General features: G+C 31.6%; 1 protein-coding gene across 1 annotated transcript in view; it reads left to right on the top strand.

Annotated features, from left to right (window-relative positions):
• The first annotated feature begins 18,825 nt into the window (after nucleotides 1–18,825).
• The window catches only part of LOC139510877 (tropomyosin-like), a 31,477-nt gene continuing 25,584 nt past the window's right edge, over nucleotides 18,826–24,718 (top strand). Inside the window, exons 1-2 of the mRNA XM_071297419.1 lie at nucleotides 18,826–18,907; nucleotides 21,487–21,581. Coding sequence (XP_071153520.1) covers nucleotides 18,826–18,907; nucleotides 21,487–21,581 — 177 coding nt within the window. The remainder of the gene's footprint in view (nucleotides 18,908–21,486; nucleotides 21,582–24,718) is intronic.

Here is a 24,718-nt window from a genome sequence, read left to right on the forward strand (position 1 = left end):
CAGCTTTGTTATTGTATTATTGTTATGATTGTATGCATTAGTTTTACCCTGTTAATAAATATGGGTATTTATTGGAGTAAGATAAAACTTGTTTCTGGTGTAAAGATTGCACTTAAACCCTATTGCCACTAGCTTCACAGCTACATTTAGCTTTACTTTAAGCCTCTTATATACCTTTGTGAGTACACACAATATAGTGGAGTAAGTGATCATATGCATGCTCATGTCTAGCAACTTATAAATAATGCATACTCATATATTTCAGTTACAAAATAATGTACATGTATCACCATACTTGTTCAGATAATATTTTATTAACACTTGTAAGAACATGTAAGTACATGAAGCATGAATCCATCTGTTTTACCCACAGTCATGGGAAAATGTGATAATTTCATAATACAATGCAATCTTTAATTTTAGTTTTAAATTCAAGCAGTCTTTACTCTTGAGTACTGACAGGATTGTTATTACAACTGACACATATGAAGACTGTAAAATAATGGCATTCTGTTAATGATATAGGTTGTGCATTTATTTGAATGTTACTTTTTAAAAGATTTTTTTATTTATGATTGTGTTGTGTGTGTTAAATTTTAACTCTGTGCTTTTTAAAATTAGCGAAAAAATTTAAGTATTTTTATGAGTATTTTATTTACTTTCTAATTATATTGACCTCAAAGGGACCAATAATTCAATTGAAATCTACTTAACCATTGCATTATTCATAAATCAGGCATTTAGTTTGTAGGGAAATAATGGATTATCCTTGATGTCCATATTCACGACAGTATTCTTTAAAAAATCTGATTGGCATACCTAATTATATATAATTATATGAACATACAACTTAGTGTTGGTATGGAACTTTAGCATCATATATGCATCCCAACAGGAAAAAGTAACCCTGACATATTTTTTCTTGCTTTACTGATACTTGTCAAATTTAAAAAAATCTCCTTTAGGATTATATGCACAAGAGGATCTAAAAATTGGATTTTTAGATAGTTTGACCTTGAGCATCACTTAGGAAACATTTATTATCAAAATGTGCATCTGGTGCCAAAAAATTTGTACCTTTTATGTTATTACTCTTATACATGTCATAAGTAATTTTAATCTTATAATTATTAAATAATACGATTAAAACAGCCCTAATACTACCAAAACTGCATGTGTCATACTGGTGATGTCGCCCTGGTCATATAAATCATGTGATCTATATTGCTTCTCGGCCCAGTCCAATTTTTCCAATACAGGCTAGCAATGAATCCTAAATTACATGTAAACATATATTGTGCATGTAATTCATGATTTATTGCCAGTCTGTATTGGAAATATTTGCCCTATATTCACATCATTGCCAGTCTGTATTGGAAATATTGGCCCTATATTCCCATTTGATGTAAGTAATACAGCATTTTGAACAAGTCTGTATTAAAAAAGTTGGATTATTTAATAAAAGTGTTATGAACTAGCTGTTTCTGTATTGGCACTGGTATCTCGGTCAGCTGTATTGGCCCTCGACCATACATCAGACCTTAAATCTATACCAGTGCCAATACAGAAATAGCCAGTTAATAACACTATTGTATTATACATTGTGTGTACAATGGTTCTAATTATACCCCCGCTTTAAAAAAGGGGGGGGTATACTGTTTTACCTCTGTCTGTCAGTCCGTCCGTCCGTCAGTCCGTCCGTCCATCAGTCCGTCCGTCAGTCAGTCAGTCAGTCCGTCCCATGAAACTTTCGTCACATTTTTCTCAGGAACTACACTTCCACCCTTTCTGTAATTTGGTATCAACATTTATATATGTCAGCCACACCGTGTGATGCGTTTTCAGGTTCATCACTTGACAACTTCCTGTTTACCGAACACTTGTCTGATTTTACACATGATAGCCAAGTTGAAAATTTTCGTCACATTTTTCTCAGGAACTACAATACAAGGATTTCTGAAATTTGGTTTCAGGATTTATATAAGTCAGCTATACCGTGTGATGCGTGTTCAGATTCATCACTCGACAACTTCCTGTTTACCGAACACTTGTATGATTTTACACATGATAGCCAAGTTGAAAATTTTCGTCACATTTTTCTCAGGAACTACAATACAAGGATTTCTGAAATTTGGTTTCAGGATTTATATAAGTCAGCTATACCGTGTGATGCGTTTTCAGATTCATCACTCGACTACTTCCTGTTTACCGAACACTTGTATGATTTTACACATGATAACCAAGTTAAAAATTTTCGTCACATTTTTCTCAGGAACTACAATACAAGGATTTCTGAAATTTGGTTTCAGGATTTTTATAAGTCAGCTATACCGTGTGATGCGTTTTCAGATTCATCACTCGACAACTTCCTGTTTACCGAACACTTGCATATTTTTACACTATTAATATTATCCACTTGCGGCGGGGGTATCATCAGTGAGCAGTAGCTCGCAGTTTCACTTGTTGAGTATGCTTCATGTATGTGCTTTAAAGTCAATTTGAATCCTTTGAATCCCTGTGTGGAGGTATGGAAATGATTTCAATAATCTGGTCAACATCTCCTAAGACAAAAATCCTTTATAAATCCGAAAAGTTGGGTGGTTTGCCTTTAAGGTGATTATTGTTTCCAATAAGTTTGAGCCTAAATACATTTGTTAGTCAATGTTAGCCTAATTATGCCATAGCTGTAGGTTATTTGACGTTAAGTGTTATCTTTACCACTAGCCCAGTAGTCAGCACTTCTGTGCTGACATGAATTATCATTGATATGGTCATATTTATAAATTTACTTTTGAATTTTTTAAATATTAAGGCTTTTCTACCATAGGAATAGATTACCTTAGCTATATTTGGCAAAACTTATTGGAATTTTGGTCCTCTGTGCTCTTCAACTTCCTACTTTATTTTGGCCTTTTTAACTTTTTTGGTTTCAAGCGTCATTGATGAATCATTTGTAGATGAAATGCGCATCTTTTGTAAATACACAATTTAATCCTGGTATCTATGATGAGTTTATTTACACTCTTTCTGTCATGTCTGACCATCTCTCTATCCTTCTGTTCCATTTTCATATAATTTAATTTTGGATGTAACGCGTCTTCTGATTGGCTGACATTATTTTTGTTATGAGCCCATAGACATAATTTAGTCATGTGACCGTGACGTCATCAACGTTTTTTCATGGTTTTCTACGGTTTAAAATGGAATTTAGAATTAAACTATAAGAAATGACTAATATTTTTTCTGTCTATTCGAAATAACATAAAAAAATGTGGTGCACACTGTTAAATAACCCGCTACGTGCGTTATTCAGTGTGCACCAAATTTTTTATGTTATTTCTTCATAGACAGAAAAAATATTACAGTCATTCCTTAATTTTTTAAAGCTTGTGTAGTGGCATTTGTGTCCTCTAACACCTTCTTCTTTTATTCTATCTGATCCAATTATTGGACCTTAATTCATTCAGCCTCATGGGAAATCTTCTTGATCCAATGTGCAATTTATATTCATCTTGCCATTCATGTCAAAAGAAATCATTTTTCAGCTGTTTTATTCCCAGTTCTGTTTAGATTCATTCTCAATAATCACTATCTGATATATTTCAGATTGAGAATGCATTAAAATGCTGACAAAAAGACCAGCTTCATCAAAACTACAATATTTCAATGTTTAAAAAATGGCTTTACTGATATACTGATGTCTTTACCGGTATATAGAATAATCATATAGAAATTATTTTTTGACTTTTTATTGTGCTGTTTTGTATTTTATATATTCATCCGTCCATTCTATGTTTTGAATTCTTTACGTTTATACTATAAAATATTCTTTATATTTGTTTTGTACAATTGTGTAATTTATATATTTATTAATGATGTTTGTTGAAAAATAAATGCATAAAAGTGTCAAGAAATGATTTGTGTATACATAAATATTACTCTAGATGCTACTCTAGATTTGATGTTTAATGCATGAATTGTCTGTCCAACTGTATATCCATCCAACCTTAAAATTTTGTTTTGCTATTATTCTTTATTCTGTACATCCTTATTGAGACTTCCATTCTGTTAACACTTCATACAATAACTCAAATTTGCTCTCATGTTACTTTGACCCAAAATTAGAATTAACAGTATTTGTAAAGCGATTTTAAACAATTTTGGATATGTCATTCTAGAGTTACAGTACATTTTATCCGTTCAATTTTAGGCATTTTTTTTACAGATTGCCTCAAAACTTTACATTATTTTTGGAATTAATACATAGAAGTTCATTCTTAATATTTTATAATATTCTGGTTTGTCATTCAAGAGTTATGGGACTTTATTGTCAGATTTAAGTAAATTTTTCAAATGTTGTACCATAACTTGAATTAGCTTGGATTGACTTATTGGAAATTTTACATACTTGTTTGAATTTATAAAAATTTGGATATGTCATTCCAGAGTAATGGACTTCAGTATTTCTAGTATGATTGGATTTTATGGAAACTGTTGCTGTTTCAGACTGGTTTAGATCATAACTATCCTGATTTTGTCAAGCTGGAATTTTTGTTTCGGGGTCAGTTGAAGTTTGCCTGTCTGTGTTGAAGTCACATTGGAGGCCTTTGTCTGTTTTCTTCTCTTTGGTCCGGTTGTTGTCTATTTGATTTTAAAGTACTCACAGTGCTCTCCTGGCGCCATCAATGTCATGAGTCTTTAATGAACTGTTATACAAACAAGCTCATCAAGATAACAAAAAATCTAAGTTTAAACGTAAATAAATATGTTTAAACTAAACTGAGCAACAACAACAATTCTATTATAAGTTAGTTTTTAGGATATATTGTTCCAAAGTCTGCATATATAAAGATGATTAATGGTATTGTTTGTGCAGAAAATGAGTATGTATTTCATTTTACATAAGGAATATACTTACAATGTATTTAAGAATGCTAGCAGCAGATCTTCCTCTAATTTTTTGCCGGCCTCTGCAAAATAGCGATCTATATAGAATTTTGCTATTTTGCCGGTCTTATTTTAGATTTTTAAAACAGACTATTTGAAATAAAAATTTAATTGAAATTTTTATACACAAATTGGATATGTGTCTAGATTTCAATAACCTTTTAGTCTTTTACTTTTGGGGTCTGGTTTATTCACTTTCGGTGAACTGCACTCATTAAATTACATGTACATAAGTTAATATCTGTTTAAAGAGGCTCGCGGGTATAAAATTAAAAAAAAAAAAAATCACAATTATTTTTCATTACAAATTTTATTTATAACCTTTAATAGTTGTTACTTTATCATATGGTACAAAAATCTATCCAAAAAATCAATTCATGTTGGCCCCAAGTGAATTTTAAAATGTAGGGGTCCTACTAAAAAGCGCCCAAATGAAGAAAAAGCGCCCGGAAAAGAAAAAATAGCGCCCAGAGAAAAGAAAAGGCGCCTGGGGAAAAAATAAAAAATATTTGTTTGGCATGAGACAACTTTGTGTCGATGGAATAAGTTATGAAAATTGATTTTTTTTTATTTTAGACAAGTTATTTGCAAATTCAGACATTTGTAATAAAGCACAAAAACAAGTATGAATGTTTCATTTTAACAATAATATATGAATACTATAAAAATAAAAAATGTAAAAACAACTTAAATTTCACAGATTCAATCAAAATTAAAATAGTTGCACATAATAAATCAGCAAATAAAGCAGTTCTATACATGTACCGTAGTTAAAACAAGGGGATAAAGAGGAGTTTGGTTTTAATTTAAAACTAAGCATTAAAACCCTGATAAGCATAACCACTGAAATAGTTTTAGTTTTATAAAAAGATTTTATAAATCTGTATCAGTATCTGCATAAAAAGGTGTTCACCACATGCTAATGCATGCAGTTGCGAAAATATTACAACACCTCAGGCACTGATTATTTTTAAATAACAAAATATACGTTTTGATCGAGTGCAATATCGTTCATGATTCTTCTATATACTCTTATTTGTATATATTTACTTACTTATATACAATTTTGAAATCAAATTGTAAAAGTGCAACAACACTTTATATGTAGCATCGTACATATCCGCATTTATATTAAGGACTGTGACAAAACAAGCAATGATTGTTTTTTTAAGGAAAAGAAATATTGTTATAAAATATTATTATATGATAACTTTCTACTTCCGGCGGTATTTCTTTTCCTGGGCGCTCTCGTGCACTCCCGGGCACTTTTTAGTAGGACCGAAATGTAGATATCATTGAAAAAGCTCCAAATTATCTCCCTTTGGTGCAAAAATGCCATTTTTTTTACATTAAAATTGAAATATCTTTTTTAACTCATCGGTGACCTTTATTTTTTATTGCAACCAGAGCACCAAGTCAGAACTTTAATAATAATCTAGTCTATGGTTCAATAAAGTATTGCTATGTTCATGGCGACAAAGACCACAATACTTCATCCACTGGTAGAAGCATCCATTTGTACATGCACAATTTTCAAAAGTATGCATACGTAACACATCTTCAATCTTCGAGATGTCAGCAATGAAGACTTATTTATGATACAGGGATTATCTGAAAGATGGAAATTATGCACACAGCTTCTTACCCAGCAGATTGCAACTTTGGTTTCGGTAGCAGCAGAAAACGATTATTCAGACAAAACATCCACTTTACAAAATATATTAAAACATTGGAATGATGGAAAGCGTTGCTTAGTGGTTGAAGTTGTTGAAGTGGATATGAATGACCAAGTGGAAAATATAACCGATAGTCGAAGTAGTGAAAATGGTGAAAGAGAATTAGAGAGAGATGACGTTCAAAGCGAAATATGATTCATTGAACTCTACTGAATCGATTTCGATAAAGAGCTGGAGACTCAAACTATTATTAGATTAACCTAAATGCGGCACGGAAGATAAAATCCATTATTTTTTACCAAAAAAAAGCATATAGAGATTATATTAGAATGTTTGTTGGAAAAGAAATAGCAAAGTCAGCGGTTGATGACGGTCTAATGATAGAGGAGGATCACTTGTAAACTCGCACCAAACGGGATTCATGTGCATGTCTAGAAAAACTTATGAACATAAGATTAATAAAGACATATTTTACTGAAGATATAGGGAAATCTATCGACAGCATTTATTGTATAAGTTAACAGTTAAATTAAATTTATATCTGCTATTTTTGCAAAAAGTGATGCAGACGCAAAAGAAACACGCGTTATGTGCAGATCATGAATACAGCGGTAGCAACACTAATGTATATACCAAAAGAAAGATACTGGTTTTGTGACCGTTGTTATACATTTTGGATGTTTTTACATGTTTACCTTTTATTTCAAACCTAACGGGATATTTTGATTTAAAGGTTTGATTAGAATGTCGATTTTTTTTTATTGATTTGCTTAATGTGTATCATATAAATATTTTTAATATCAGTTTTTTAATATTTATGATTAATTTTCTTTTGATATCAATTTTAACAGGTCGGGACCACTACCTTATATGGAAATGCATAAATTAGCATACTTATGTTCTCGCACATGTAATTGTTTATTTACATGTGACGCAATTTATTTTTACCTAGGTTTTTGACCAATCCACTAAACGAGTCACAATGCATGATGGACTACTACGTGTTTACAATCAACTAACAACACGTGTTATTTACTGAAATACAACTAATTTTTTCGTGCAATGCGGGATTCACAATTTCGCTTAGTTTTTTATTTTGTGTATCCTCATTTATAGTTCGTGATATAAAGTATTACTTCCATGCTCAGATTAACGAAGAGTTGTTTCTATGCGAAGAAAAAAGGGTTTGAATTACCTGATATATAGCCATTAACATGCTTGATGATGGCACAGAGATTTCATGTATTTGTCCACCAGAAGCAACGAAACAACAGCGAAAAAACACAATTACCCATGAGACAAACTTACTGGTATAAAGTAAGCCGTCGATAACAACCGGTGCTGATATTCAAGAGTACAGCAATGTTCGTATAGATAATTAAAGGCAAATCCTTGAATTTTGTGTTCGTAAAAAAGGCGAAGAAATATTTACATACATGGCAGTGTCAACAAAATCTATAAGTATTTTTGTTGGTAACATTTCAGTACATGGGACTTCCAAACTGTTCCCTTTTTTTTTTTTAAGGTAGTGAAGTCAGCAACTGTAGTTTCAGTTTGTTCGTTTTTTAACGGTCTCGGACATTTGCCAAACTGAATAAAATCATTACAGCTGATTTCTTAAACCAGCAAATTAAACTTTGGTTTGCTTGCTTGCTTTGTTTGTATAGTTGTTTATACAAGCTTTGAAAATAAGATTGACATCTTTAAACAATATATATATAGGTATAGTTTAACTTGTATATTTTATATTTTGTACAATATACAAACAAAACAAGCAAGCTAACCAAAGTTTTGCTCCACATGCATTAGGAAATAAGCTGTAATGATTTTATCCATATGTATGTGCGACAAGGTGGAACATTTGATATGTTTTGTGAAAATTGCAGCGTTGGATCTATAATAAAAAAGAAGATGTGGTATGATTGCCAATGAGACAAGTGTCCACAAGAGACCAAAATGACACAGAAATTAACATTTATAGATCACCGTAAGGCCTTCAACAATGAGCAAAGCCCATACCGCATAGTCAGCTATAAAAGTCCCCGATATGACAATGTAAAACAATTCAAACGAGAAAACTAACGGCCTTAGTTATTATATAAAAAAAAAAATGAACGAAAAACAAATATGTAACACATAAACAAACGACAACCACCGAAATACACTGTCAGGCTCCTATACAATATAATTTTGTTTTGATGGGATAGATTTCTTGTCCTTTTATATATTTAAATGGGCCGGTTTTTTGTTTTGTTTTTTTTTTGTTTGGATTGTTTTACACAAGTAATTTTTGGGTCATTGATAGCTTACTTTTCAGCATTGGACCTATGACTGCTTCCTTTACTAAAGTATGTCTTTGTTGGAAAGATGTCTCATTTGGCATTCATACCTCATCTTCTTATTTCTATATACAAAGCACGTTTTAGAAAAAAAATAATAGGTAATATGGCACCCACTATGATCCAGAGACTTTTAATATTGGAGATATTTTACATATGTCAACAGGACAGCAGCCGAACGATAAAAAACCTCTGAGGTATATTTTGTGATAAAATTGGCAAGAAACGGATATTATCGATGGATGAAACTATAAAAAATGTATTGAGCTATATACCGTACCCGCTCAGTGGAGGATCCAGGGGGCGGGGGTTCCGGGGGATGGACCCCCTTTTTTTGGACGATCAGTGCATTTGAATGGGGACATGTAGTTGGAACCCCCTCCCCTTTTGTCCAGGGTTAGGAACCCCTTTTAAAATGGCTGGACCCGCCCCTGCCGCTTTCATAACACTTCTTTTTAGCATACTGAATATTATGATGTTCTTACTATTAGTTCAGGTCCTGATAAAAAAAAATACATATTCAGTACAGAAAGAAGTGTTTCAATTAAAGTTTCGTGTTTTTCTAGGCAGAAATGATTTTGCAATGCTATCATACAGGTTCAAAAGAGCTCAAATGATTTTCTTACTGGACAGTGGTCACTTCATTGGATATTTCACTGTGTCATGTCGTGAAATTATTGCAAGTTCAATTCATAACAATGCACAAAACCGGTTCAACTACTTTTGCAAGGCGAAAAAGAAAGTCGAATCGTGAAGCCAATAAACAATATTTTTTTAATCTGAGCATGCAAATTGAAGATTACGTTATATATTTTACATTAAATATATTTGCAGAATAAAAACTTTGGTAATGAGAGTCCCAGACAATATATTAATTGACTGTTTTCCCACTAATTCCACGTGTCTTAAGTAGTAGTTTACTCGTAGTAGCCCACAATGCATTGTAGTTCATTGAGTCGATTGGTCAGTTTTTCAAGGCCATATTGGCCTTGTGTTTTGGAAATTACTATGCAAATATATTCTGACGTCAGAAAATCTAGAGTTCTCGACCTGTTTAATATTTATGATTTCTTTAATATCAGTTTTGACATTCATGCAAAAGTATTTTAAGAAATACATAATTTTTAGAGACTCCTTATTAAGAATAGAGGATAAATACGTTCTGTATACATGTTTTGAAGAAGGCATTAGGAGATATTCCTATTAAAGTATATTTTTCTATTAATAATTATTTTTTTTGGAGACTACTCAGAAAAATTTAATATAGATGGGGTTTTATTGTTCATAGACTTTTCCAAAGCCTTTGATTCTTTAGAATGGCCCTTCATGTATGAACTCTACTAAAATTTGGAATACCACATTCCTTCTTAAAATGGGTTAAAACGTAATATAATGATACTAAAGGATGCCTGTCTAATAACGGCTGGATCTCAGATACCTATAGTCTTCACCGTGGTATAAAACAAGGATGTCCGTTAAGTTCTCTTATTTTTGTAATAGCAGTTGAAATCTTGGCCTGTAGAGTAAGACAAGATTCTAACATTAAAGGATTTCAAATTAAACTTGATGAAAAAACGCATAGTTTAAAAATTTACCAATTAGCTGATGACACAACCCTCTTTCCCAAAAAATGAAATACACCAAGCATTGAACCTAATAGAAATATTTGGAACACTTTCTGGTTTAAACTGAATAAATCTAAAACAGAAGGTATATGATTAGGTAGACTTAAACATTGCAAAGAAACAATTGAAAATATACACTGGAGCAAAGAACCAATTAAAAGTTTAGGTGTCTACTTTGGATTAAATAAAAGTGAATGTGACAAATTAAATATTGAAAAAACAATGAAACAGTCAAAAAAATTAATACTTGATTGGGAAAAAAGAAATTTAACAAAGATAGGTCGAATAACAGTTGTTAAGTCGCTTATTTTACCTAATCTTACTTTTTTGGCTTCGGTTGTTTCAATACCCCAAATGTACATAAAAGATTTAAAAAAACTTATAAACAACTTTATATGGAATAATAAACAAGAAAAAGTAAAACGTTCAACACTTACTAAGGATTACACAAATGGGGATCTGAAAATGACAGACATTGATTACTTCTTTAAATGCATTACAAATTTCATGGGTTAAACGATTAACGGCAAAGGAATTTGCTAATTGGAAAGTCATTCCAACATATTATTTCAATAAATTTGGTAAAAACAACCTAATATTTCACATGATGCCAGACAACATAAAATCATTACCTAATTTAAATAATGTAATACCTTCATTTTACTTGAACATATTAAAGAGCTGGTACAAAGCAAATAATACGCCAACAAGTAATACACCAATCATGAATTTTAGAAATATTAGGCAGCAAATGTTGTGGGGCAATAAAAATATAAAATTTAAAGGAAAATGTTTAGTTTACCTAAATTGGATAAAAGATGGTATTATTCTCATTAATGATATAATTGATCAAAAAGGGCATATATCACAAAAAGTTATATTGGAGAAATTAACCTCAAAAACTAATTGGATCTCTGAACTTTTAAAATTGAAAAATTGTATTCCGAAAGAATGGGTTAGTACATTAAAATCTGACAAACCTTTAAAAACTGTTGTAAAAACAAAATTAAACTTGTACTTGACTGTTAAAAAACCCCCAGAATTAATTGAAAATATGTCATCCAAAGATATATATAACCACTTAAATAACAAAAATGATGAGAGACCAATAGGATTCTCCAAATGGAAAAACATCTTCAATCTAGAATCAATCACTCCAATAAATAATGTACTACAATTTACTTTTACCTATTTAATTAATAACAAATATAAAATGTTAAGATGGAAATTACTCCATTACATCCTCCCATGTAAACAATTATTATTACAATGGCACATACAAGAAACAAGTATGTGTGACTTGTGTAACTTGACTGAAGATTACGAACACTTTTTTCTCAAATGTCAATTCTTTCACGAATTTTGGAAGAAAATATATGTACTTGTAAGAAAAATCAAAATTGGGTCACATATTTTTAATTTTAAAACTTTAGTACTGGGCTATAAAATACCTGATCCTATGTATAATGATATAAATCTCTTCCTAACTGTCTTAATATACTCAATTCATAAAAGTACTCATATATCAAATTATAAACAAAAAGGCATAGACGCTTATGCAGTTTTCAGAAATGAATTTTTAAACACATACGAAATTAACAAATATATTAATGCTAAAAACAGCAAATTTTTAAATGATGTAAAAAGATACATATGATCATGAATAGCTAGATATAATATATTTTTATGCAATGCATTTTAAAACTAAAGTTGACACTACATCTGAACACGTGGTAATAAACCAAAATAGCATGCTTCGTGAAAATGTACAGAATTTTGTCTCAAAACACATTTATGCACACTTAATCAAATGAATTTTCAATTACAATGTCGAGACTTACCACATATAATTTTTAACTTAAGTTTAAGTTGTTCGTGAGAATCAAAACGTTTAAATTATTCCTGACAATTGATCGACCAGCTTTAACGGTTTTCATCAATAAGGTTAAAGGTCAATGATCATAAAGTTTTAATCTTTAGAAATAGAACCGGACAATACTGTACACTTTCCGTAATCATGGAACAATATATTTTGCAAAATGTATACATGTAATAACCATGAACTGTAAAACTAACAAACTATCTATAAATATGAATTCACTGGATAAATTCCCTGGTTATCCAGTGACTTATACACAGGGATATTCGACCAACTGCTGTAGGTCGAGTAATTTGTCACAACAGCAAAGAAAAGTGCAATAAAGATATTATTTTATAAAAAAAAAAAAAAATTCTGTTCCAATTTATATACTGAAAATCTTAATTTACTATTAAGCCGGCGAAATAGCAAAACTCTATAGATCGCTGTTTTGCAGGAGTATTGTAGATGCAAACAGTCAATTTGAATAAATATTGATAATTATCTTTAATTTATCATGACACTGGACCGAGTATTCTATAACAATCAACCAACTAGTGATAATGTCCGTAACATTACCTTCACCACTTGATACTCTTTAGTTGAAAGCTTCTCTGTGAGCAGCTGCCAAAATCTCTCCATCAAGGAAAATCATAATAGGAAATAGAAGCCATGAAATATCGTATCAAGTAGGAGATATATACTTTGTATCCAGGCACTGATGTTGCTACATAGAAATCCAGTACTTGAATGACATGAAGAACAATAAGTTAGTGGTCTTGTAGGTATTTATTTGTTAAAAGGTGGTTTCCTCCCATTTTTTCACCTCTGTGAAGCTAGAAAAAATCGTTATATTTTCTAAGCTGTGTGTCGTATGTTTGATATATTGAAATTAAAGCATTCTTTTTATTAGTTTGACATAAGAAGCCTGGCATTTAGTTCAAATGGAAATATCATGCTTAAATCAAATTAGAAAAACCAGCATTATGCTTCAATTATACCTGTTCACAAGAAATGTTGAAAATCATAAATTGGGATCATATATTATAAATAAAGGCAACAGTAGTATACCGATGTTCAAAACTCATAAATCGATAGAAAAAAAATCCGGGTCACAAACCAAAACCGAGGGAAATGCATTAAATATAAGAGAATGAAGACACAACATAACATATATATTTTAGCACACCCTTATTTTCTATTCTTAATTTTTCCTTATTTTTCTGGTTTTTAGCTCAACGGGCCCAAAAGGCCAAGTGAGCTTTTCTCATCACTTGGCGTCCGTCGTCCATCGTCGTCTGTTAACTTTTACAAAAATCTTCTCCTCTACTGGGCCAAATTCATTGGCCACAATCATCATTGGGGTATGAAATTTAAAAAATGTGTCCGAGGACGTACCCGGCCAGCCAACCGAGGTGGCCGCCATGACTAAAAATATAACTTAGGGGTAAAATGTAGATTTTGGCTTATAACTCTGTGGCCAAATATTTAGAGCAAATCTGACAGGGGTAAAAATGTTTATAAAGTCAAGATCTATCTGCCCTGAAGTTTTCAGATGAATCTGATAACTGGTTGTTGCATTGCTACCCCTGAATAGATAATTTTAAGGACATTTTGCCGTTCTTGATTATTATCTTGAATATTATTATAGATAGAGATAAACCGTAAACAGCAATAATATTCAGCAAAGTAAGATCTCCAAGTAAGTCAACATGACCAAAATGGTCAGTTGACCCCTTTAGGAGTTATTGCCCTTAATTGTCAATTTTCAACATTTTTTCTTAAATTTTTGTAATCTTTCACAAAAGAGGGACGAAATAATCAAACTCATAATCGACAATAAACTGACAACGCCATGGCTAAAATGAAAAGGACAAAGAGACAAACAACAGTACTCATAACATAACATAGAAAACTAAGGAATAAACAACACGAACCCCACCAAAAACTAGGGGTGATCTCAGGTGCTCCGGAAGGGTAGGCAGATCCTGCTCCACATCTGGCACCCGTCGTGTTGCTTATGAGATAACAAATCCGGTAAATGTTAGTAGTCTAATTCGGTAGGTCACATTTATGAAAGGGAAGGGGACTGTAGTTATGACGTAAGGAACATATCCGATATTATTTGTGAAACGGTTATTCCATAACGGTCAACCAACTCGTGATGGCGTTCGTAAAATTTACGAAGAGATGATTTCAACTTCACCATTTGGAACTCTTGATTTAATAGCTTCCTTGTGAGCAACAACCCTATATCAAGAAAATCATGATAGGAAATGCAAGCACGGGAATATCGTATCAATTGGGAGATATATATATATATTATATGTTACAGTAAAAAGGTGAAATTAGGAATTACATGTAACCCCCGATGCACTTAGTAAATACAAGTAATTCCTGAAACGGCCCAGTTATTACCAATAATGACTAGTTTCAAAATGAATTTTTACACCTATTTATTGACTGTTAAAACTATGTTGTAATATGGTCAGCTGATCAAAAGTTGTTATACTAACTATAGAAGATCAGTAATTATTTTACTAAAATAAGCTGAGAAACATGGTTGATGAGTTGTGCACTTGCAAGTGAATAATTGAACCTCATTGCATACGTATTCATGTGACCTTCAATTCAACCCCTAGCTAGAGATACGTTACCGATGTATTCAGATTTAAATTTGTAAGGGTTTAGCGGAACCCAGTATCTCGCCTACTTTTGCTGTTAGTCACAGGCTCAACAAAAATGGGAAAAACTGAATATTAAAATTTTTCTCCATATACTAACTTATGACTAGTACTGTAAGAAGCTTCTGTCCAAATTTGATTAAAATCCAGGATGGTTTATGAAATCTAATAAACTTTTTGAAAATTATCTTATGATCATAAACTAGCTTCTGTTTAAGTTTGGTAGATACCCAGGATAATGAAAGAAAATTTTAAGAACTTTAACCAAACAGTGAATATTTGTGGACGCTGTTGATGACAGAATGGTTTGCTATGTCTCGCTTTTGCGACAAAAGTCGCAGGCTCGACAAAAAGAAAAAGAATAACAACATTTTAATTTATAAAAACTATGAGTTATTACTTCTTATCTTTCTTCCAAAGCAATACCAAAGCAATACCAACTCTTTCAATTTGTCTTTTAGTTTGGAATGTGGAATACTTGTATAAAGTGTAGAAAAGTCAAATGTTTTAATACTATTACAAGATGAAGAGATTTAGATTGTATATATATATGTACTCTAAAAGATTTTTGGAAGTTTTAAATACCTACATCTGATTCACGCCAACTCTGAATAAGCAGTTTCACAATAACTTTGAAGCCCGTCTTTGATTGCTGATAAAATAGATGTTAATAATTTAGAAAGAGGTTTCGTGGAGCACTTGAAAGACCCAGCAATATACCGTTGTTTGTGAGACACTTATGCAGTTTAAGTATCCAATACAGTGAAGGAAGATCCAGTTCATCATCTTTAGTTGAAATTGAGGAACATAGAACAGACCTATGATTATCCAGGATTTCTTCTTTGGTAAGTGTCGTGAGGGTATTTGTTGGGTTTCCAACTGAATTGTCAATATCTAATTCGTTTATCAAGCAGTTAATATAAGATTTTACACACACAAACGATGTTGTTTGTGGATTTATTTGCGGGGACAACAAAATATTTGTCATGAAGGTAGGATAAGTGTTTTACAATATTACTGTCTTTAAAGATTGATGTAGCATGGACATTGTCAGACCCTTTCAGTTGATTTGTATCAACGACCTCACTGTTTTAATCTATTCAGAAAGAGTGTCTACGTCTTCCTTCTCACGCTTAGCCCATTGCTTGGCATAATCCTCGACTGAATCCATCAAAATTTTAAAGTTGTATTTCCAATTGATGGATTTCGGCTCACGATATTTTGGACCTTTCGATACCACATTTCGTAGGGAAGTGTTATTAACAATGTTGAGGTCACTGTTTAGAACGTGGCCAGTCGGATTATATGTGAATTAGGAACTAACACAAATGCAAATAGGAGGTTTAGACTTGAAGTCGTCAATACTGAGATCCTGTTTGTAATTGAAAACTTTAGTTGAAATAGGTTTGGTATAGTTATACAAAATGATTGGTACAGACTGGGTTTTGAAATAAGGTATTTTCGATTGAACGAATTTATGATGAAGGATATTGCCTACGTTGACGCCATCGAGACCTTTGTTGGAAAAGGAAATATTAAGGAAATACCTTTTCTCTTTTTCATCTTTTCCAATGCGGACTGGCTTGAAAAGTCTGTGACTTGCAATATACGAAATTATAGCTGTAAGTTTGTATTGGTTTGAATGAGGGTTTGTAACATTGGTCTCCAAACATAAACTGAACAGAGAATGAAATTTTGAAAGGGGTAATGAATAAAGTTTCGTGCGAAATACCTAACGGATTCTATATAAATGACAGCAAGTCATTAATGGAGACAGCATGCAGAGTAGATGATGTATAATGACGATGACAAGTCTACGTCGAGGAGTAGAGTTGAAAATATTCATCACATTCACCGAGCTACACGAAGGAGTAGATAGAATACCTATACCATCAATTTTGTCATTGCAACCATATGGTGTCGCAGTTCCCAATTGTCTAATCCAGTAGTCCTGTTTTTGTCTACGGAGAGGCGTTGCAAGATTTAGATTGCTAGTACCATGGTATATTTCGATAATGCGTACTGTCATAACAAAAATCTTCTCCTCTAAAACTACTTGACCAAATTAAACCAAACTTGGCCACACTCATCCTTTGGGTATCTAGTTTAAAAAATGTGTCCAGTGACCCATCCAGCTAACCAAGATGGCCACCATGGCTAAAAATATAACATAGGACTTAAATGTAGCTTTTGACTAATAACTCCGAAACCACAGCATTTAGAGCAAATCTGACATGGTTAAAATTGTTTATCAAGTCAAAATATACTCCCTTAAATTGTCAGATGAATCGGACAACCGGTTGTTCGGTTGCTACCCCTTAATTGGTGATTTTAAGGAACTTTTTTCGTTTTTGGTTACCTTGAATATTATTTAAGATAGAGATAAACTGTAAACATGAAAAATGTTCAGCAAAGTAAGATCTACAATTAATAAGTCACATGACCAAAATGTTCAGTTGACCCCTTAAAGAGTTATTGCCCTTTATAGTCAATTTTACTTATTTTTCTTAGATTTTTGTAATATTTTACAAAAATCTTTTTTTACTGAAACTTCTAAGACAAATGTAACCAAACTTGTTCACAAACATCATAAGGGTATCTAGTTTAAAAAAAAATGCCTAATGACCCTGCCCGCAAACATGGCTAAAAATAGCACATAGGGTAAAATGCAGTTTTTGGTTCATATCTCTGAAACTGAAGTATTTAGAGCAAATCTGAACGGTGGAAAAAATGTTATCAGATTTAGATATATCTGCCCTGAAATTTCAGACAAATCCGACAACCAGTTTTTGGGTTGCTGCCTCTGAGGTTTTGCAGTTTTTTGTTATTATCTCAGAAAATATTATATCTTATACTATAAACTATGATTTAAACCTTATTGTACATGATTTCCAAAGCATCAGTAAATACAGGTGAGCGACACAGACTCTTTAGATTCTCTAGTTTTTATATTGATTTTTATATTGATTATTCTCTATTTTGTAATCGTGTATACGAGATTGAGCATGTTTGAATTATGAAGTAACGAAAGCACCAGCATATAATTAAAAAATAATGCGAAAATGTTGATATATTTTGAACGCACAAAAAGTAAGCAACGATAAAAAAATGACGAATAATGAAAATCATTTTTACGTAATTGTTTGTCGATTTTACTAACATGTTCCATTTATTAGTATTAAGATTTTTTTAAATGAGAAATTATCTTTTACGATGGACGGATATTTAAATTTTCAGCAGTTAAAAATGTAGTACACACTATTCAACAAAAATCATTATACGTGTGAATAAATCAATTCATTAAACACAAAAGAGTCGGACATTTAAAATATATGATTATTTAATTAGCCATTCGCAGTCACTTTACGAGTGTGTATCACCATGACAAGATATTATTTAATTAACAGGGGGTCTTCATGATGTATTGTATCGCAAACGTTATAGTTTATCTTTTCAGATAAAACAATGTAAAAATACCCTTATGTTAAAAAAGAAAATTTAATTTGATTTTTTTTTACTAAATTGTTATATTCATTTGCTTTTCCTTACATTTTTTTAGACTGAAAGACTGTTTAAAAAAAAAAAAAGCATGGTTACTAAACCTTTCCCACTGAAACACCCCAGCACTTACAAGTGTGTATACTATTATGATGTGTTAACATTAACATTGTAGAGTTCTTTGGTTTCAAATTAAATATGGCTGCAAATTACAATGACCCTGTCTATAGTACACAACCACAAGATGATTGGATAAATGATGAATTAGCAGCAAAAAAAGGTAACATATTCAATTCTTTTCAAGTGATGTATTAAAACTAAATATAGTGCTAGTCTTATAGTGATATATACGTATTTTTTTTAAAATCTTATCTTGCACAAGATATGCCTTAATTAAAAGGTATGTCGTTATATCAAAACAACGTCAGTTTTTGTATATCATGTTATTAAAAGTTTCTAGAGAAAAGTTTTCAATTTTTAAGTTTCATATTTTCCTTTTCCGATACTATTAATTAATTAGATGACAAACTAACTTTGCGGGAAAATAAAACTTACAATAAAAAAAAGGGAAAAAAAGGAAACGTATTATAATATAGACTAATGGTTTAAGACTAACAGTCGATACCGTAAGTTTTGACAGATTGATATCCTCTGAGGAATTAACTTTTTTCGGGTAAGAGATACTCTAAATGTTATCTTCAAAAATGTTTAAAATCGTCATCTGATCATTTACCATCGTTAAATTAAAATAAGTTCAAAGTTTGTACCGTTTATTACCCATTCTCCTTTATATTTCTAACCGTTGTTATATATTCTTTAAAAATCAATCAATCCATTGCTTTATTTATCTATGGCGTTTTAAAACCCTAAATCACTGAGATGTGTTTTAATGGATTTTAGTTTTCTGATGCATGATTTTTGTGAAATTGTTTTTGGCTGTTAACTAGTTTTCAGGAACTAAGAGTACTGTCAACTATTATTTCGTCTTAATTCTGACTTGTTGTACAATTTGTAATACATTTCTGCAATTTAAAGTTCACTTAATTTGTGTTAGTTAGCATGATGATAAATATCCCATCTGAACTCGTATTCTGGGCAACAAATCTATACTTCCGTCTTATTAGTTACATAGTAACCCAATACGATATATACGGGTCAGTGAATTCCATATGGGGGTGAGAACGAGTCTCGAATCTCATACGGAATTTACTTACCCCGTATATATCGTATTAGGTCACTAGTACACTATGCAACGAATTAATAATACCGACTATCTTAATTTGTTGAATTTAGATTAGAGTTGTCTCATTTGCAATCATTTCACATCTTCTTATTTTTAAGTCCCACCTACGATAGTAGAGGGGGATACTGTTTATGATCTGCACGTCCGTCCGTCCGTCCGTTCGTTCGTCTGTGCGTCTGTTCGTCCGAATTCAGGTTTAAGTTTTTGGTTAAGGTAGTTTTTGATGAAGTTGATGTCCAATCAACTTCAAACTAAGTACACATGTTCCCTATGATATGATCTTTCTAATCTAAATGCCAAATTAAAATTTTGACCCCAATTTCACTGTCCACTGAACATAGAAAACGATAGTGCGAGTGGGGCATCCGTGTACTATGGACACATTCTTGCTATGTAAAGTTTTCAAGTGTTCAATTTTAAGAACCAACCCATTGGTCTGCACATAAAAATAATGTCAACAATAACAATTTAATATCAACAACCTTGATATAACAATATTAAACAGAACTTTCAATATATTTGTAAAGTGCAAATTCGAAACTCCACTACTAACCCCGTATTGAAATAAACCCCGCCATCCTAATAACCTAATATGGAACATGCATTCGAGGTCTTCACGCGGACGCTTTTAACCAATCATATTCCTAGAAATGTGAAGGAGGTATGATAACATGTCATCTCCGTTCTGTCATGCATTTCCATTTCGATAGCCTATTTTAACCGATGGAATATAAGCAACATCATTGGGGAACCAATCAGAACTTTTTTACGTTATGTTTTAAAGATGGCGATTATGTCGTTTGAAACAACCTGCCGTTCGCATACTTTTCCTAAATATACATTCACTAAGTTTTATTAAATGTTAAGAACTCGACAATGCCAACAATGGCTCATATCAAGAGTGCGGATAATGATTGGACATATCTTCTCTGTTTTATTTTATCTCGTCAAAAAGGACGACCGTATTTTATATTTTAGTTTACCAATGTTCGTATTTCAAATCTCATATTTAATCTGATTACAATACAGGTGATATGTGAGGTAAAGGCAACAGTAGTATACCGCTGTTCAATAGTCGACCGTCCAGGGTACAATCTAAAACCGATTGAAACACATCGACTTTTAGAGGAAAGTTTTAGCCAATAAAAATTTTACTTCACATTTTTGAAGGAGTGTATTACTCCGACAAAACTAGAAAATCCTGAAAGTTAGTTAAAACAGAAAATAGGACGGAGTGTTTTTTTATGGTCCTTGTGCGATAGATCCAGACATTTGAAATTCAAATTAACCAAAAGAACCTCTGTCCTGAATGTACTAATTGTAATTTTTTATTTGAAAATATTCCAACACATAACAATCCACAATTGGTCGATACCCTGTAACAATTAGTCGAAAAATATCTGTCACAAAAATCGTCTCACGCTTGTCAAAAAAAAAAGAAACGCAACAACAATTTTTCTATTATGTTATTAAACATGGTTTGCAAGAAAAAATAACAAGTTTCTGCGAGCAACCACATTTTTATATAGCACCTATCTAATAAACATAATACTCTAAGCGCTTATACACTGATTGTCTTTAAACCATCACTAGATTTCATATATATATACTTATAGAACATACACCAAAAGAACATGATCTTAGATTTACAGACTCTGACCATGGTAATGTTGAGCAAGCTGCAGTGCCAAGAAAGAAAAAAAACCTGGAGGTAAATGTATAATCTCATTCTGTTCATAAAAGTTTTTGAATATAAAATTCATAATCTGACAACATTTTGAAGATAGTATACCATTGTCATCCGAGTAATAAAATTTCGAAATTATCTCATTAAAACGGGCCCGGGATGGAAGCAGATGTAGAATGTGTTGAAGCTTGTTAACACCACAGAACACAGAGGAAACGAAAGATACGGGAAATAAATAAATGGAATAAAACCACAAATGACAGAAAGAAAGAAATTATGAAGGACAACAATTTGTATAGGTACACAAATAACTGGAAAGATAATTTCTTAATTTTACATTATACATGTATTACCTTTTGAATATTTTGGACGATTCATACCATCTTACCTAGATGCAAATCTAATATACTTCAAATGCTTGTGAAACATAATGTGTTATCTTCCTGTTTCGTCTTGTTTTGTATTAAGTTATTTGTTCTCCACTGCTATTTTTATGCCCCACCTACGATAGTAGAGGGGCATTATGTTTTCTGGTCTGTGGCGCCGTTCGTTCATTGGTTCGTCCCGCTTCAGGTTAAAGTGTTTGGTCAAGGTAGTTTTTGATGAAGCTGAAGTCCAATCAACTTGAAACTTAGTACACTCGTTGCTTATGATATGATCTTTCTAATTTTAAAGCCAAATTAGACTTTTGACCCCAATTTCACGGTCCATTGAACATAGAAAATGAAAGTGGGAGTTTTAGGTTAAAGTTAAAATTTTTGGTCAAGGTAGTTTTTGATGAAGCTGAAGTCCAATCAACTTTAAATAAGTACACTTGTTGCTTATGATATGATCTTTCTAATTTTAAAGCCAAATTAGACTTTTGACTCCAATTTCATGGTCCATTGAACATAGAAAATGTAAGTGGGAGTTTCAGGTTAAAGTTTTTGGTCAAGGTAGTTTTTGATGAAATTGAAGTCAAATCAACTTGAAACTTAGTACACATGTTCCCTATAGGGTATAATCTTTCTAATTTTAATGCCAAATTAGATTTTTACCCTATTTCACAGTCAATGGAACATATAAAATGATTGATTGGGGCATCCGTGTACTTTGGACACATTCTTGTTTCTCTGAATTTTGCAATACTTCCATAGATTTGAAACAAATGATATATATGTTGTATTTTTCACACACTCGTTGTTTGAATTCTCATTCTGTTTTCCAATCGTTTTTTCTTTAGATTTACTGATATAATTCTGAACTGGGTTGAAGTATAAAAATTGATTTTTTTTTAAATCAAAGCTGCAATTTATCATTAACTTTTGTAATACAACACATTAAAATAAACTAAAAATGGAGATGTTTAGCACGTTGGGTATAGTGTGCGGCTAGGATCGTGGTTTTTCGACCGAATCGGTCCATTTTTGCGAATGTAGTTCGGGCTTTTTCGAGTGATAAAACATGCGATAAGTTCAATTAACTGCTATTTCGTAATTATAATAGTTTTGTTTATATTACTTCCAATCTTATATTGAATGCTATACATAATGTGATCAACAAAGAAGCTCAATGCCTTGTATTTAACCAAGAATTAATTGGTTGTTGTTGTCCGGGTTTTTCCGAGAGTAACTTTGAAATCGTACGGTTTTTAAACAAATGGACCCTTTTTTTTTACAGAAAATTTGAATAAGAAAAAAAGGTATCATAGACTTTAAAAAATGACTTTTCTAGTTTATAACTGTTAAACTGTAATTAAGTGAAGGACAATATTATATATTCCCAATAAATCATCAAAAACATATTACTACGTTGATCAAAATGAAGCTTTTTTCAGTTTAATGCAAATTTTCTGTTCGGAGAGCGTTCTACAGCTCCTTTCCAGTGTTCATTTAGATATAACTTAATATTATCCTTTAGAAATGATAGAAAAATACAATATGTGTATTCTATATGCTATCACTAGCTAGATTGTCCAGTGCTTCAAACGACATTAGGAACAACATTGAAATGTCTTGATTGATATCCATATTTTTAATTTTTAGGCACTTTTATGTAAAGGAAGTTCTCTTGGTGTTTAGTTGCTGTATGACCAATTATTAGATATCCATAATCAGTCTCCTTCTCACAGCATTAGCATTTAAACATTTTCGGTTTCCATTTCTTAAACAATAAAATGAATAATACAAGCTATAAGACAAATAGTTAATGAAATATTTCGGGTGTATACTCTTCTAAAACAAACATATATATCACCTCACACAATAAATGTATGTAGGTCTCAATCTGAATTGTCTATGCTAACATTAGATTGTTGACATCACGAATATATACTGTACATGCAATTTATAAGATGTGAGAAAAAGAATATATACAAATGAACGATACTTGTTTATAATATGCAAGTGTTAATACAACAAGTGCATTGAACTTACTTACTATGAACCTTTATTCTATATTTTTTAAACGTAAATACACCAACACATAACATTTTTAGCTGTATGAAATGTGTATAATCACTCGTTAAAACAAGGACGCACTCGAAAAAGCCCGGCCTGCTCTCAAAAAAGCCCGGACATGAAAAAATTAATTTAATCTCAAAATGTTGTTTTCAATGCAAAAACAATAATTTTTGTAAAGTGTCTATATATCTAAGGATTCTATGTATGCATTTCCATCGACATTTGCATTGTAATTTGAATGAAAATTACTTTATTCTGTATTTTGGAATAAAAGCATTGTAAGGCTAAATTTAACTTTTTTAACATAAAAATTATGTTAGAATGATATATTTATGTAAATGTCCTTTTTTCTGTTGAACTAATAGGAGAAATAGAGGTAATATCGAAATAAAATAAGAACTAAATTACAGAAATCGCTTAAATTTTACAATTATTTAGTTTATGTACAGCTTATTCGAAAACAACAATAAAAATATTGTCACCCATGAGTTAAAAAAAGTTATTTCAATTTTAATGCCAAAAAAAAAAAATTGTTACGCTCGAAAAAGCTCGATCAAATCACTCGAAAAACCACGATCCTAACCGGACACTATACCTACCGTGTTTAGGCTCCCATTTGATTGTCCTGTTCATTAGGTTGACAGTTTAGACATTTCTACTCTTTGCGATCCACTTCCAGACACTCTTATAATAAAAAAAATAATCATATTTAATCCCATG

This window comes from Mytilus edulis, chromosome 2 (genome assembly GCF_963676685.1).
Source record: "Mytilus edulis chromosome 2, xbMytEdul2.2, whole genome shotgun sequence".
NCBI lineage: Eukaryota > Metazoa > Mollusca > Bivalvia > Mytilida > Mytilidae > Mytilus > Mytilus edulis.